The following is a 14787-nucleotide window of genomic DNA, read 5'->3' on the forward strand; positions in this document are numbered from 1 at the left end:
TGCCATTTTAAGGCTGTGGTTTTAAACTTTTGATCAGTCGATGACCAGTTCTTTTTTTATTGTCATTTTCAATAAATTATTCACTTTTCTTCCTTTTGACATTTTGAAACTATTTAGAGCCATGTTAATGTCCAGCTGTGCAAAATGCAAAATCTTGCTTTTTCTTAACAGGTCTGAAGATTTTAATTTGGAATGTATTTTGCTACACTATCCACACAGAAAGGCAGGTTCATGTAATTTCTCTAGTTTGCAGTCAAAGCGTTTCTCTTAATGAAGGCTGCCCCCCACCCCCCACCCCCACCCCCGGTCATTCATTTATCAATCAATCAATCAATTTATTATTTGTATAGCACTTATAAAAGCCAAGGCAACCAAAGTGCTTAACAGAAAATCCAATAAAATCCCAAACAATATGATGCAATAAAGAAACAATCACAATAAAACAATAAAATCAATTGAACAATAAAAGAAATAAAACAATAAAAACAATAAAAGAATAAAATTAATAAAATGAACAAGTCCCACTAGATACGCTCACTGGAGTTAAAAGCCTGAGTAAAAAGATGTGTTTTTAAAAGAGTCTTAAAATTACTGACAGTTCTGGCAGACCTCACAGAGAAGGGGAGAGCATTCCAGAGTTTAGGACCTGCAACTGAAAAGGCTCTGTCTCCCCGAGTCACAAGCCGAGTCCTGGGAACCATTAAAAGCATTTGATCTTCAGACCCTAGGACTCGACATGGACGATAGACATGCAAGAGCTCTGAAAGATACTGAGGTGCCAGACCATTCAGACATTTAAAAACCAAAAGTAGAATCTTAAAAGAAATTCTGAAAGACACAGGCAGCCAATGAAGTGAGCGTAATATCGGGGTTATATGCTCACACCGTCTGGTCCCCGTTAACAGGCGGGCCGCTGAATTTTGAACCAGCTGGAGACGGCGGAGCAGAGACTGATCCATACCACTGTACATAGAGTTACAGTAGTCCAGTCTAGAGAAGATCATTTATTTAAAGAGGTTCAATTTTATTGTAGATTTTTTTGCATTAAAATTGACCTTTGTGTTGTTGTAACACTTTGTTCTTTGTATTATTTTGTAGCTGCTTGCACACGCTGATTCTGCTGGGTCGAGCAAAGCAGAGGATCCTATGGAAATCATCATCAATGTAATTGATATGAATGACAACAAACCTATTTTTGAACAGACATCCTATGCGGCAAAAGTTGCTGAATCTTCACCAAAAGGTAACATCAGTGGATCATTTGTAATGTGTAACCCTTGTGCTATCTTAGATGACCCCACCCTTACATTGACATGTTCTCCCTACCATGACAAATGTGGATAAAGGTGGAAAGATTTCATGTAATCCATGGACACCAGTGAAGATCACAACTCATTGAAGAAAAAAGGTTCAGCGCACCTTCAGAGAGTTTAGTTTTTCTGCTGAGCTGTGAGCTCTGACACCCGTGTTAATCCTGTTCTCCAAATACTTGTTACTTTTGCTCATTGATTATGAGAAGTTTCTTCCTCTAAAGCTGTTTCTGGAAGTGAGCAGATGTCAGAGCTGCAGGTAAACTTCAGCCATGATTTAGACTTTTGACACTGATGGAAGCAGAAAGAAACTGATGTGTGTAAAGTTTGTTTGAGGTTTACGCAAGTGTTCAGTCATCATGGCTGCATAGTCAAAGCAACAATACTGAAGAACGGATTGGAGAAATGGTCATGTTGCCTATTAAGAGTAAGATTGTACATTTCTACTATTTGATCACTTCCTTTGACAGGGTAAGGACTTGAAAATCTTTTGGCCCAAAACACAGGTTGGATTTGTCTTTAAAATCTATTTTTTATTGTGCTGTAATGTTTGACCTCTTCAGGGACTACAGTGATTCAGGTTAAAGCCACTGATGCTGATGAACCAGGCAATGACAACTCAGAGATCAGATACACGATTCTGAGCCAGGAACCTAACCTTCCCAGTGATTCCATGTTTGCCATTAACTCCTTCAATGGAGCCATCATGGTTGAAGGTGTTGGTTTGGATAGAAAGGTAATGATTCTGAAATAAATCTTCTTGAAAGAATAGTTGGTTATAGGGCTATTATTTTTTTATATCTTTTAGTTTTGTAGTTAACATTCACTTTCTATTTTTTATCCTTTCATTACACTGTAGGCAAATTCCGATTTTCTAGTAACTTTGAATTTTCAGTGGTGTCAAGACGGTTATTTATGTTTTTGTTACTCCAAAGTTAGAGAGTAAAAAGTTTCTTTGAGCAGCTGCTGCAGTTGATGATGATGATGATGATGTGCCTTAACAGAAATATCCTGAGTACACTCTGAAAATACAAGCAGCGGATATTGAAGGAGAAGGATTAAGTGGAAGAACAACAGTAGTTTTGAAAGTGACGGACAGCAACAACAACCCTCCAGTCTTTACTGCATCTACTGTGAGTACAACACATGTGACTGTTTGGTTAACACTAATGTCTGAAAGGGTTTTGACTAATTCAAGTTTTCTTTGAATAAAAAATGATGTTTCATTTTTATTTAGAGGATTAAGGTTATTCTGTAGGACGTTTTTCTGTCTTTTACTGCATGACAGCTGTGAATATTTCCTGTTTTAAATTCCCTTTCATTTTGTGAGTGAACCCTCTTTGAGCCTTTCATTCTTTTACCCTTTCCTGGATCAGGGATCAGTTGATGAAAACGCAGTGGGGGTTCTGGTTTTTAAATTGTCAGTAACTGATAAAGATGAACCAAACAGCCCAGCATGGAACGCCAAGTTCAAGATTATCAGAGGAGATCCTGATAATTTGTTTTCCATAGAAACAGGAACCTACAAACAAGAAGGAATCATTAAAACTGCTAAGGTAAGAAAACAAAGACGCTTCTGAAAGATCCTGTTTTCAAGTTGTACAAATTCTGTTTTTGTTTTAAAAGTAAAGTTTGGTACTCAGCAAATGTACAGAGTCCTGAAGCTGTCCTTCACATTGATCAACTGTCTTCTGACGTTTTTCATCAAATATTAGGGACTGGACTTTGAGAAAAGCAGAACACACACTCTGGAGGTTATTGCGGAGAACGACGTCCCTTTTGCCATTCCACTGACCACCTCCACCGCCACAGTGGTGGTGACCGTGAAGGACGTCAATGAGCCTCCGATCTTTAAAGAAAAGGAGATGACCGTTCAAAAGCCTGAGGACGTTCCTGTGGACTGTGTGATCATTAAGTCTGAGGCAGAAGACCCAGACCTTGCACGTGAAAATGCTATCAAGTAAAAAATGTCCCCTAATTTTTTTTATGCTTCTTTCTAAATAAATAAAAAAATGACATGATAGTTTCATTTTTTTTTTTACTGTCGTTAAAATGTAACTTAACAATGTTTATTTATTTATTCATTTATTCGTTTATTTAACAGGGACAGTGCACATTAAAAGCATGGCTGCAATGCGCCAAAATGAGCCCAAAGGCTATTTTTTATCTGTAGTCCCCGGACAGGTGTTAAAATCGTCAACCTAAAAACTTGAAAGCATGAATTTGATACATTAATAGAAAATATACATGTACAATAAACAATCATTTAAAATACATACAAAATGCATACAGTGAGAAACATAAAAACAAGTATAAAAGACACAAAGGTGACAGATCAGACAAGGAGGGGCAGGCATTAAAATAGTTTAATGTAGTTTAATGTAGACATGTTTGTTGTCATATGAACCAGTTTTTTAGCTGCTTTTTAAACAGAGTGTATGTGGTGAGGTCTTTAATAATGTGAGGAACAGAGTTCCACTCTTGTGCTGCTGGCGCTCTGGCTGAGGGCACTTCTCCGAAATGTGTCAGTTAATCCAAATCTAAACAACCCAGAAATAGAGAGGAGGAAGTGTTTTTAAATTCTTTAGATTATTTTAAGTCTCTAAACATAATTTTTCCAGCAAAACCAGTCCGTCTTTTGTTTTATGCAATTGGTTTACACACAGTGGTTCCATGTTGTAATTTATTGTATTCAGAATTATACAAACACAATGATTATTAGAACGTTATTCTTTTCAGTGCCTAAAAAATATATGCATCATGTTTTGTAATGAATCAATTTGATTCATATTTTTGTGTGCAGGTATAAAATAATTGATGACCCTGATAACTGGCTGACAGTGGACGAGGATTCAGGGCTGGTGAAGGTGAAAAGCCTCATGGACAGAGAGTCCCCTAATGTGAAGGAGAATAAATACACGGCGCTCCTTGGTGCTTATGATAACGGTAGGTGGAAAGTCGAAAGAATGAATATGTCTCCTTTATAGAAAATAATAATTTATTAAATTATTTACATTGTTATTAATTGCATTACAACAGTGTTTTTCAACCTTTTTTGAGCCACGGCACACTTTAACCTTGACAAAAATCCCGCGGCACACCAGCATCCAAAAAAATAGATAAATAAAAATAAAAGAAAAAGCTCATAGTCTGTATTGATCGCCAGCCGCTCTGCAATCTCACATGCATTTTTGTGATAATTGTTGCAGAAAAAGCTGGAAGCTGCAGCTGTTTTTTTTCTAAAAGATGTATTAAAAATTAAGTCAAAAGATTCAAAAACTGTTTGATGTGTGTTCGTTGTTTTAAGACATTAAGAGGAGAGACTCATTGTCCACTAAGACAGTCACTTTAATGCATCATGGGATATGTAGTGCCGATAATCTGGCGACCGCAGAAAGACCAGCGTCTTTGAGCTTCATTGTTTTGTTATCTTGTTCCACAGTCTGATACCAGATTCTGTGGAAAGCTACACCGCTAAAGACGAACTTTAGCTGGTATTTTTCTTGGAACAGAGAGACTTTTTTGCGCTAAATCGAAACAAGGAAGTGAATACTTTAACCACTTCTGATTGGTCAGACTAATTGTTCGTTGGGGGGGGTTTGCATTCGTTGGGGGGGGTTCCTGCTGGCCCTGGCCTGGGTGGCGGATGTGATCGCCCGGGGGGCCAGCAGGAACCCCCCCAACGAATACAAACCCCCCCAGGACAGCTGCGAGGCTCCCAGAGCCAGAGAGAAGGGAAGCATGGGGGGAAAGAGAGTGCCGTCCCAGCCCAACCAGGAGAGCAGCCCCCCCGCCGCACCGGGAGGGCCCAATGCAGGGCCCCACCCGAGAAGGGTGCCCACAGCCCCAGACGAGGACCTCATCACCACCCAGGAGTTCTGGGCATCCCCCCGCCCCAACCTCAGGTACGAGCCAGGACCCCCAAGGGAGACCCGCTCCGCGCTCCAGGCAGCCACCCACCCGGCCCACGGTTGGTCCAGAAAGGAGCAAGGCAGAGCCCAGCCGTCCCCACCCAGGAGGGGGGCATCCCGGGGAAAAGGGGGGCCCACGAGGGGTGTTGTAAACATGGCCCGACCAGGCTCAGCTACAGTTGGGATTGCACAGTTGGGTGTCCCAGCACCCAGGGACAAGGGCTAGAACCCACCCAATAGGGACACGGACACCCCTGGGTGTGTGAGTGTTTCACACTCAGGTGTGATGTGATCCCAGGCTTCTGGCCTTGCCAGAAGGCTCAGGGATCCCTCTCCCTGCGTGCAGAGAGGGCCGCCGGGCCCAGGAAACCAGCACCCAGGGGACACGGCCGCCGATGCCAAGGGTCCAGTACCCCCCACCAGGGATGAGGTAGGGGACAGATGGTCCAAGGTCCCACCTTCCTTGCGAAATGCGTGTGTGTTTGTGAGGTTGTTTGTGTGCATGTATGTGTGTGTTTATGTTTCAATGTATATTTTGAGGAGTAAAGGGTGTGTGTACTAAGGGGTTGCAGTTAAAATTGGCGGGTAGGGCCCTGAGAGGACATCTCCTGATTACTCACAGTGATATCCCCTCACCCTCCCCACCAAGGGGCCCTAAATGTCTAAGGTGCGGTTAAATTTGGCGGGTAGGGCGCTAAGAGGACATCTGCTGCTTGCTGGCAGTAATGTCCAAACATCTCCCCTACAAAGGGCCCTACTTGTCTAAGGTGCAAATAAACCGAGAGAGGGGGGGCCCATTCCATACGGCAACCATGGGAGGGGGGATCACTGCCAAGTAGCCCTCCCCCCCCAAGGAGCATCGCAGCCTACACCCCTCACCCTAATATGAGATTATATAAGGAAGGGGGTATATATGAGGAAGGGGGTAGTAGTTCTTCATTTTTTACAGCACCGGTGGACTGGGGGAAGGTGCAGTTCAGTGCTGATGAGGTTGATGATGTGTGTGTGTGTCAGAGTTCAGCAGAGCAAGGGAGCAACAGGGCAACAAGAGGGGAGGGGGGGCAGGGCTGAGAGAGAGTTCAGCTTCCTGAAAGCCTGGTGGATAAAACTGTCTCCTGGTCTGCTGGTCCTAGTCTGAAGACTACGTAGTGTGGGATGGATGGGTCGGGTCATCTGCAATGCAGAGGGCTTTTCGGGTGAGGCGGGTGCAGTAGATGTCCTGGAGAGAGGGGAGGGGGGCACCGATAATCCTTTCAGCTGCCCTCAAGATGCGTTGGAGGGACTTCTGGCAGGACGCGTTCCAGGCGCCATACCACACCGAGATGCAGCTGGTCAGGATGCTCTCCACGGCACCTCTGTAGAAAGTGTGCATGATGGACACGATGGATAGTGGGGAATGGTGATTGTTCAGGCCTCCGGAGAAGGCCCGCGCCCCGTAGTGCGCCAAAGTCCGCGGGGTTTAGCTGCAAATTCGTTGTTTGCTCGATGTCAAGCAGAAACTCGCAGCTATATGTCCGGATAGCTTCCGAACTGTGCGAACGAAAAGGAAGGAAACTTAAGACAAAAACATATCGACTTACAAAAACAAAAAAACACTGTTTTGACTGGAGAGACAGAAGCCGCTGTGATTGGACTTTGTAAAAATGTAAAATATTTGGGATCTCAAACATGAATAACTCAAATTATTTACAGTATAAGTGTCTGAAAAATGATTGTCTGGGTAGTCAACATAGTAATGAAGGGAATTAAAGAAGCGACTGGCCTGGATTATGGCAAAATCTTAAACTACATTGTCTCAAACATTGCATCTCTGTCAGAAAAAGACGATTGGACTTTGTGAAAACATAAAATATTTGGGAATACAAACACGAATAACTGTAATTTTTACTGTTTTAAACTTATTTTGAAAACTGGAAATGGATTTCAGTCGTGTTTGAACTTATTATGAAAACCGAAAAGGATTTCAGCCGTGTTCACTAAGTTGTAGTTTACTACAGTACATGCAAATTCTTTACTAGTTGTCTAATGAGATGTATGTAAGTCTTACTAGTTAACTAGTGGGAGAGAAAAATTGCACTTGTTAACTTGTGTTTAGCAAAAAGCCGACTAGTTAACTACTTAGCACAAATTTTTCTTACTAGTTGACTTGTAAAAATCCTTGTAAAAATCACTAGTGAACTAGTGAAGAGCTAAATGTCAGCTAGTTAACTGGTGTTGCACTATGCTAATGTAGAAGAATGATGCAATCCTGAAAAAGTTCTCCTGTTGGCTCTGCAGTAAAGCTCCAACCCATTGCATCATCATAAAAATAACCAGAACATAATGTCCTCATGCCCAGAGAGGAAAAGAGGAGAATCCTTTAAAAGAAATCCTGAATATGCATAGTAAGCTTGAATAACTCCCAAAATCAAATAAATTGATCCTTGACTCATTTTTGCCAGTACGATTTCCTACCCGGAAGTAAAATGACTTAATCTCTGAGGCACCAACTTTTGCTCCTTTCGGTGCTACCCATTTCATGACGTCAACCTAGAGCCGGCCATGGCAGCCTGTTGGCGTCTCGACCACAAAATCATCTGAACTTTTGCAAAGATGGATGTGCATATTGTGGATATAAAAAGAAAGTGTTTAGCCGATCGCCGCTAGCTCCTCAAAGAAGGTGTGTGTGTTAGCCCAGTGGTGTTGCTGGCAGCACACACTCTTCCTGGAAGGAGCTGTTCCTCACTTTCAATGTGCAGACTTAGGTGGGCACTTAATCCCAGCAACACGGCACTGTGAACAATCAGAGAATCAGATTTGATAGTGACGTGTAGGTAGCGTCCTTTTTAAAACATGGAAGTACCAGCCATTGTAAAAAATGATCACAAAGGATAAATTAATTTAAATAAATAAAGCTAAGGGAGAGCTCCAAGAAGTCTCCAACCAAGCCCTGCATGGCCCTGCCACCGGTCCTGACTGGTCCCTGCATTTCTGTCCTGCTGTCATTGCTTGCTTCCGTTATACAGTCAATGCTCGTGTCCGCCCGCTAATAGTATGAAACCCAGCTGCAGGCCTTACCTGCTTCAGGTGGTGGAAATGTCAAAATCGACTGTGGCAAGTCTGCGATTACTATGAGCATTCTGTCTGCTCGCCCACACAATGTAACCGTTAACAGAGAGTTTACTTTCATTCATTTAACTGCTGCTAGCAGAGTTAGCCGATAACCTAGCATCAGCTTTTATTCAAAACTTACCGGTCTTTATTTAATTTCAGAGTCAAACAAAGTTGGTCGTTGTTGAGTCTCTGTCAGTAATGCCTTCATCCGCATGTTCTGCAAACTGCAAACCGTGTTTTCTTGCGAACTTTTATACCAAAATGTTGTGGTTGTTTTTTTCCACCTTAACATGACAACACATGCAAACAAGAACTAGTGCTAAGTTTGATTGACAGATCATTGACCCTCCCATTACAATTTGATTGGTTGGATTGTCGGATCAAACCAACGTGGACTCAATTTGATTGAATGTTGTGTCGGAGATGCACTCACACACAGATGCAAACATCCACAGAGACAGAGAGACAAAACGTGGTCTTTATCAATGTACTTTTTAACCTTGGATGTTATGGAAATAGCAAGTCTTTCCGAGTCAGAGGGCTAAAGTCCTAGTCAAATCATGAGTTGTTGATGTTAAAGTCCAAGTCAAGTCACAAATTACTGTTGTTCAAGTCCAAGTTAGGTCTAAAATCATCATAACTGGAGTCTGACTGGAGTCCAAGACATGTGATTCAAGTCCAGACCTCTCCTATCAATGTCTTGAAAGGGATTAAAGTTGGTATAAAAAAGGTTTGAGAAAGTATTAAAATCTACCTTCTTGACAGAAAGTCTATTAGAAGTTTCCAGTCCACTGAGTCTTTCTTGAGATCAAATAGCTTCTGCATCTTATTTCTGACTCTTGTCTTTCCAGATCCAGTCCCAGCCACAGGAACTGGAACCCTGGTCATTATACTTGAAGATGTTAATGATAACCCTCCATTCATTGAAGAGCGTAACATCACGGTGTGTCTATTTAGACTCAGGTGGATGTTGGTGGTCCTTTATGTCTGATGCACAACTGCTTTAAAAACTATTTTGAGATCACTGTGGAATGTTTTCAGCACACAAACATACCCAAGCGTTTAATTCAATATGATGGTTAATATTATGATCGAATCTGAAATTTCTCTGAACTTGAAATGATAAAGAAGTATAGATATTCAAAGCGAATTTCACGCATGTACTTCCTCTTCTCTTGTAGGGAGATATCTTTAGTAACAACTCAGTTCCTTCATGTCTTGACACTGTGGTTTGTTTAAATAGAGCAACAAAACCACTTCTATAAAGCAACATACCAACTGGGCATGTGTGGTGCATTCATGAACGCAGATTTTTAACCCCCTTTTAGCATATAGTGTTAAGACAGGTCTGTTGCTATCTGATACTACCACATTTACTTACAGTTAGAAGAGGCTTGGTGCAAAATGTTGAAGTGGTGCAATTCTTGTGTATTTTGCTCCAGGCTTTTTCTTTCACAGCTCTATTCCTGTAGCACGTTCCAAATTACTATGCAATTGTCAGAGATGTTGCAGTACTTTTATATTGGAGTTTTTATATTTGGAAACTCTAGTTTATTGCTGAAGGTAGGATAAAATGGAGGCATAAGGCAGAAATGTAAACAGTCAGATGATGATCCCAAACTGGAGCCTAAAGGACTTTTCATTTCTAGGTTTGCAAGGATGCCTCAGCTCCTGTGCTGTTAACTGTAACAGACAGAGATGGACCTCTTCATTCTGCTCCATACAATGTGATGGTACATGAAGCATCCAAACCCAAATGGAGCGCTCAGATGAACAGTAACAGTATGTCTGTGATCATGACTCAAAATGAACCCATTTTGATTTTATTTTATTTTTATTTGAAATGGTTTATTTCAAGCAATTAAGTAGTAATAATACACAAAAGCAATATAATTATCAGTTATACATTCATACAGTAACTAATCAAACTTAGGATAATTAGACATATTAATAAATATTGCTTAAAAGGAAGTGGAAGGAAGCGAATTTATATAATCCCACCGCGTTATACTATAACCATTTTATTACATGATTTATCAATATCCGGTTCCTAGCTTTTATCAGATAGAATTGAGAATCACAAGGTGTCGATAAAGCACATGCCAAAGATGAATTACTTAAGTATTACGTAAACTATTTAAGAAATCAACATGGCAAATGCAGATAAGTCATCTGAAATATATGCATATTATGTTACTTATAAAAAAAAGTCATTCATATGATTAAAACATAATACTATATCAGTAAAGTAGACACAACACTGTTTCAGGAATTTTGATAGCAGAATTTCATCATGTATCAAAGTTAAAAACATGTGCAAAATTATGCACTACATTAGGAAAGACTTTTGAATCAATTTATCAATTTTTGGAGTGGAGAAGTGAAGTAATATCATTAAAAGTCAATCAATTTAACAATTTTCAATAAGTGATTAATCATTTGTTTTACTTTTTTATATTTTTCTGTATTTTTATTTTTTTATAATTATTAAGTAATGCTGTAAGGGAAAAATAAAAAGGGTCCATAATCTGTCGATTGTCCAAGGTTGGTATTTCTTCTTCTGCTGAATGACAGCTGATCTTCTGGGTTCAAAACAGTTAATAGTTCTCTTCAATGTTATGTCTGCAGACATTAGATTCGGGTCCATATCCTTCTTCAGCTGATATCAGCTGCAATGAGAGTTGAGGTCAAGTTGTCTGCAGGTCAGAGCTCTGCTGTTATTCAGGTGACGTCAGACGTGTGGAGAAAGTGAGGAATCCAGGCGTCATATTTCTTGAAATTAGTTGGCTCTTTGATTTATTACTGCATGTTGTTTCAGACGACCGTAATAAGACACTTCTCAAAGTCCTTCATGGTGTTCACAACCAGAACCTTGGCCCGGTCCAGTGGACCGAGCGGTTTGACGTAAATCCTGCAGCCATTAACCCAAGTGTTCTCAATCTGCTTACGCTTCCTGAGAAGCCGTGCATGTTTTGAGATTTCAGCATTCCTTCTAGTCAGATGGTCGTTCAGATAAGCAGCTGAACCTTTCAGGTGTTTCCTTTGGGTCATCAAAGCTAGCTTGTGTTTGTGATTCAAAAACCTGATGAGGATCGCTGGTTTATCCGTCTCCTTTCTCCTGGGGAGCAGGTGTTAGGTTTCGATGGTATTGAGATCCAGGGAAATCCCTTTAGATGTGAGAAATGTTTCCATTTGGTGAACCAGAGACTCTCCACCGATCTCCGTATTAGCACTGCTAGCTACACTAGCGCTAGCATTAGCAGTGCTAGCTCCTGCTATCAGCTTCACTCCAGTTTTGATTGGTACTCCAGTGAGAATGACATTATTCATCCTTACTTGCTGTTCCACATCGTCCAGTCTTTTCTCCAGAATCTCGACCCGGTTTTCTTGCTGCTCGTTTGAGCCCGATATCTTCGGAACTCTTCCATCATTTCCCAAAGTGGCGTTAGCTTAGCGAACACTTGGTCCATAAAGCTTTTCAGCGTTTCTTGAATAATGTCAAGAGTCCTTTTGAGGTCTTCGTATTCCTGGGTTTTCTTCGGGGGCATGGTCAGCTCTCTTTTTTGGAGAAAATCAACTTTTTAAGTAATTTGAAGATAGTTGCATTCGCAGAGAGGCACGCCACACGTCCTGCTGTGTAACCCGGAACCGGAACCCATTTTCATATTTAAAAAGAAACATTATTGGAGATTTTAAAAAGAAATACAGCAAGGCTTCACCTTTAGAAGATGCACTTTTTTGTTTTTGCTTTATGCTTGAACATTGTCAAAAATGTCAACTCAATCATTATCGCTCTTTTTGCAGTTACAATACGATTTTCTTTATCTTAATATTAGAAATATGATTACATTATTTCAAGATTTTTGTTTGTGCTCCAAAACAACAACAAAAGGATAAAAGTAGGGACATATTTCGAAGTAAAGTTTTCTTTTCTGTCTTTGCAGAGACCAAAGTTGAACTGGTTTTAAAATCCAGTGTGTTGAGTGGAACTTACCAAGTGATCCTGAGGGTTTCAGATACTGATGGTTTGGAGCAGAACTGCACCATACAAGCTAAAGTGTGCAACTGTGTGGATGCCCCATTAAGGAATAGTTGGGGGGTGAAGGAGCAGACCATCAGGGGAGTAGTTGGAGGAATCCTGCTGTTATCCAGTAAGTTTTAGAAATTGTTGATTTTTTTCCAAGTATGTTGAGTCTATATTACATACAACTTTAACTATTTCTTAGATTTTTTTCTCTTTAATCTTTTTGAGGAAAAAAAACCTGGATAATGTTTGTCCAGTCAATCACCAAATGACAGTGTTTTTCAACCGGTGTATCGTGGCACACTAGTGTGCCGTGGAAGATGGACAGGTGTGCCGTGGGAAATTGCTCTCTTTCACTGATCTAAAAACATTTCCCATCTCCAGGATATCAGATCTTTGTTCATCCAAACAGGCCCTGATAAAACACTGAGTAGTTAGGAATATAAAAGATCGTAAAATACTTTTTTATTTGTGTTTATTTGATTCTATTACAGACATTTTGATAAGAATGATGGTACCAAGATTTAGCTGCAACTAAAGCCGTTTTCTGAAAAGTCCCGCCCCTTTAACTGTCTCCACCAATCATTCTTGGAGGCTTAATCATGCGTCATCAGCCTGACCAATCAGAAGTGGTTAAAGTCTTCACATCCTTGTTCCGATTCTGCTCATAAAGTCGCTCACTTCCAACAAAAATACCAGCTAAAGTTCGTCTTTAGCTGTGTAGCTTTCCGCGGGATCCCCTTATCAGACCGTGGAACAAGTGAACAAAACAATGAAGCTCAGAGAAGCGAGTCTGTCTGCGTTCGGTGGTTATTTGCACTACATCTCCCATGATACATTGGGTTAAAGTGACAACGTCTCAGCTCACAATGAGTCTTCCATGTTAAACGTCTTGAAACCACAACAAACACATCAAACAGTTTTTTAAATATTTTAACTTAACTTTTATTACATCTTTTAGAAAAAACAGCTGCGACTTCCAGCTTTTTCTGCCACAATTATCACAAAAATTCATGTGAGATTGCGGAGGGGCTGTAGATCAATACAGACAATGACTTTCTCCTTTTTTCTTTTTCTTTTTTTTTGGATGCTGGTGTGCCCCGGGATTTTTGTCAAGGTTAAAGTGTGCCGTGAATCAAAAATGGTTGAAAAACACTGTCATACAAGTTGTGCCCAATCACGGTGGAGCAGCAGGAGAAAGGCTGCAGGTGTAATGTGTGACAAGAGTGTCATCAAGGGCGAAAGGTGTGGAATACTGTGGTGAGAGCAGCATGTTGATGGTTTTAGAGACGCTGAGAAAGAGACAGCAGACAGAGCTGGAGGTAGATGAAGATGTTGTGATTCTCTTTGGAAGTGATGAGGATGGATAGGATTAGGAATGAATCCATCAGAAGAACAGTCCATAGTGGATGTTCTGGAGGAAAAGCAGGGAAGCAGACTAAAATGGTTTGGACACATTTAGAGGAGGAACAGTGATGATGTTGAGGTTGAAGCTGACAAGAAAGAGATTTAAAAGAAAAACATTTGGAAGTTCATGGATGTCAGCAAGGAGGACATGAGGGTGGTTGGTTTGAGCGAGGAGGATGCAGAGGAGAAAGGTAGATGGAGGAGGATGATTTGCTGTTGTGACTCCTAGAGGGAGCAGCCGAATAACAAATTAAGGTCAATCTTGTGCAAATACTGGTTGATGGATGTGTTGGTAGATGCTGAAGATGGAGGGTAGAAGGAAAACCAAAGAGGTAAAAGAATAGTGTATGATGGGTCGGATGGAAAAAGTGACTGATTTTTTCTCATCTTTTTATTCTGTTACCAAAATACCAGAATCTGTGTTTCTAATTCTCATGAGTGATGCCTTATGTTTCAGTGGTTCTGGCAGTGCTGTTTGTTTCCAGATGGAGAAGAGCAAAGGGGCAAGGGGAGCAACACCTACAAAGTATTGAATGGAGAAGACAATCAGATACAGAATTGCAGGATTAACTGTTGCTGGTCCAAGCAATATCTGATGTGTTTTCTGGTGTGTGTCGTCCTCACACCCCAATTCAAAGCTAAAGACAGCTTGATCCCTTTTGTTTTTTCTTTAATCGTAAACATCTTTCCAGTGTTAGGATTTTTTAGTACACAGTAATTGTTGCACCTAATTTTCAAAGTTTGATATAACGCTTTTAATCTTTTTTTTTGTTCTTGGATTTATAAAATGTTCGTAATTTCATTCGTAAAATACTTTTTAACATTTTAGATGAAAATCAGGCCAGGCATCACATCAATGAAGATCTACCGAACAAAATATTTATGGACGATGGTTCCTGTTGTGCCTTGTAAATAGTTTTAAAGGCTCTTTAAAGTTTCATTGTTGACAAAAGATTGTACTGGCACTGATATATGCTACATAAAAGTCATCCTTTTTGCAGACGATCTGCTTGGCTTCAGAAACTTGGCCGTTTACCACTTT

General features: G+C 40.6%; 1 protein-coding gene across 1 annotated transcript in view; it reads left to right on the forward strand.

The window, feature by feature from the left end:
• The window catches only part of LOC101171809 (cadherin-1-like), a 30925-nt gene extending 16478 nt beyond the window's left edge, over positions 1-14447 (forward strand). Inside the window, exons 7-16 of the mRNA XM_078931707.1 lie at positions 1099-1243; positions 1874-2046; positions 2315-2443; positions 2687-2866; positions 3026-3270; positions 4114-4256; positions 9166-9257; positions 9964-10096; positions 12259-12465; positions 14203-14447. Coding sequence (XP_078787833.1) covers positions 1099-1243; positions 1874-2046; positions 2315-2443; positions 2687-2866; positions 3026-3270; positions 4114-4256; positions 9166-9257; positions 9964-10096; positions 12259-12465; positions 14203-14315 — 1560 coding nt within the window. The 3' untranslated portion in view covers positions 14316-14447. The remainder of the gene's footprint in view (positions 1-1098; positions 1244-1873; positions 2047-2314; positions 2444-2686; positions 2867-3025; positions 3271-4113; positions 4257-9165; positions 9258-9963; positions 10097-12258; positions 12466-14202) is intronic.
• The last annotated feature ends 340 nt before the right edge of the window (positions 14448-14787 follow it).

The sequence above is a fragment of the Oryzias latipes genome, chromosome 15, assembly GCF_053564925.1.
Source record: "Oryzias latipes strain Hd-rR chromosome 15, Olatipes_Hd-rR_3.1".
Lineage (NCBI taxonomy): Eukaryota > Metazoa > Chordata > Actinopteri > Beloniformes > Adrianichthyidae > Oryzias > Oryzias latipes.